The 2,118-nt window shown below is 38.6% G+C and overlaps 1 protein-coding gene across 4 annotated transcripts in view; it reads right to left on the reverse strand.

Moving 5' to 3' along the window:
• The window catches only part of LTBP1 (latent transforming growth factor beta binding protein 1), a 687,127-nt gene that overhangs the window by 149,506 nt on the left and 535,503 nt on the right, over positions 1–2,118 (reverse strand). For all 4 annotated transcript variants that reach the window (XM_006882359.1, XM_006882362.1, XM_006882361.1 and 1 more), the window contains one exon: positions 1,531–1,653. In XM_006882359.1, the coding sequence (XP_006882421.1) occupies positions 1,531–1,653 (123 nt within the window). The remainder of the gene's footprint in view (positions 1–1,530; positions 1,654–2,118) is intronic.

Raw genomic sequence — 2,118 nt, forward strand, 5'->3', positions numbered from 1 at the left:
GGTTGGCGCAGGATAGAGCAGGGTTTAGGGCTGTTGTGCACAGGGTCGCTATGAGTCGCACACGACTCGACGGCACATAACAACAACAATTAAACCTCCTCAGACTTAAAGGAAGTACCATGTTTCAGTCAAAATTAATCTTGTCCTGATAACACATTCAGAATATTTTACTCCACAGTTCACTCTTACGAATAAAGAAATAATCCTAAAACCTGACAAAATTTATATATATACACATATGTATGAATACATGTGTGTGTATATAAAAAAACGGCATAGTTTTTTAATGTAATAATGAGAAGCTGAACAAAGTTTTCAGCCAGTGCCTGAAGAATAGCAAAAAGCTGTGTAATGTGCAACAATGAATGAATGAAAATCCAAAGACTCTGTGTGTGTGTGTATATTCAAGGCTGAGTGTGGACAAGTTCCTTCAGCACTGCCTGCCTAGCATGCAAAGGTGCGTGGATGAGCAGGGAAGGGACTTGGCCCCATGTGGGGGGTAGTGAGATCAATCTGTCTGTAACACAGGAAGAGGTGTGGACTCCTGAGCTTGTAGCTGATACCCATTTCATCCTAGCCACAGAAAGCTGGGACTGAGGTGACCAGAATCTGACCCGATGAAAAGAAGATGATCCATGCTGTGAGCTCGAGTTGACTGCTACAGCCTAATGATGGCTTGCTCTGTGCTGGGTGCTGCTTATGGAGGCAGATGCTCCAAGTTTCCAAGTTGAACAGAGGATTCTTCATTAAAAGGGGCACGCTTGTTCCCTCAGAGTACTGGTTTAATAAGGATGGGCAAATCAGCAATTAGCAATCCAAAAGGGCATGAGGCATGAAGTAGCTGGCTTACACACGTTCACAAAAGTAGTTGTTAGTAGGATGACTGTTAAAGGAGGAAAAAAGCCCCATCAATGAATGAAATCTAATATAAACGAAGGACTGTATGGAACACAATGTATTTGAATGATAAAAATATTAATAATAAAAAGTGTTCCAAACTCTGAAAAATGCTTAGAAGTAAAAAAAGGCAAGATACAAAATTGCACATAGAATATAATTTCAACTAACAGAATAGCTATGAGAAGATTCATGAATGAGATAAGAGATTGTTCATGTTCATCCTTTTTACCTTTCTCCATTCATCACTAATATTGTTTTTATTAAATTGTATCTTTACTGAGATATAATTCACATACCAAAAAATTCACTAACTTAAGGAGTGTAATTTAGTGTTTCAAAAATTCACAGGAATGTGCAACTGCTTAAATCCCCCTTATAACCAGAAAAAAAAAAGTAAATAAATTAGTCTGTGGCTTACAGGCACTCTCTAAAAAAGACATTGTTTTCATTTATGCAAATAAATACTCTGTGTACTTCACCACAGCGGCAACCACTTTCAAGAAAGCCAACCCAAATGTGCTCACAGTAACTCAGTCAGGATAAATGACAGCCTGCCTGATTCCCTTTGCGAAGGCCAGTCACTCTAGTCAATTCTTAAATGAGGTTCGATGGAAACAGGAACGTACTTACCTTTACAGTGCTTGTGGTCTGGAGTTGGGCTGTAGCCCTGGTGGCATGAACACATGTAAGAGCCTTCAAGGTTTGTGCAAGTACCATTTGTGCAGACTTTTGGTTCCAGGCATTCGTCCACATCTTGAGGAATGTTGCATAATGGAAAGCAAAAAAAAGAAAAGAAAAAAGAAAGAAAACATGAATAACACTGTCTGGTTAGAAATGGAAACAGTGAGCCATCAGGAGATGAGCAGATTCTTCAAAATAAACCTTCAAGTTAACCCTTAAGAGGAAAAGAATCTCTGTTATAAGCTATATGCTTGATGGATCCGTATCTTCATTTACTGTTGGGAGAATTACTCAAAAAAGGAATGAAATATGATCAGTGGATAAATTCAATGAGGGATTAAGACAAGGGCAGAGGAGAGAGGGTAGTTTTAGAATGACATCTACAAAACACAATTTTACAAAAAAAATAAGACAATCATTGAGGCCTACTTGGGAATGGATATATTTGGTAAAAGGGGGAGGGAGTTACAGAAGTAAAAAATATGACTCATGACCCAGAGACATCATGTTGTTGTTGTTGTTATGTGCCATCGAGTC

Source organism: Elephantulus edwardii, unplaced genomic scaffold (genome assembly GCF_000299155.1).
Source record: "Elephantulus edwardii isolate Elephantulus edwardi_28Jun2011 unplaced genomic scaffold, EleEdw1.0 scaffold00019, whole genome shotgun sequence".
NCBI lineage: Eukaryota > Metazoa > Chordata > Mammalia > Macroscelidea > Macroscelididae > Elephantulus > Elephantulus edwardii.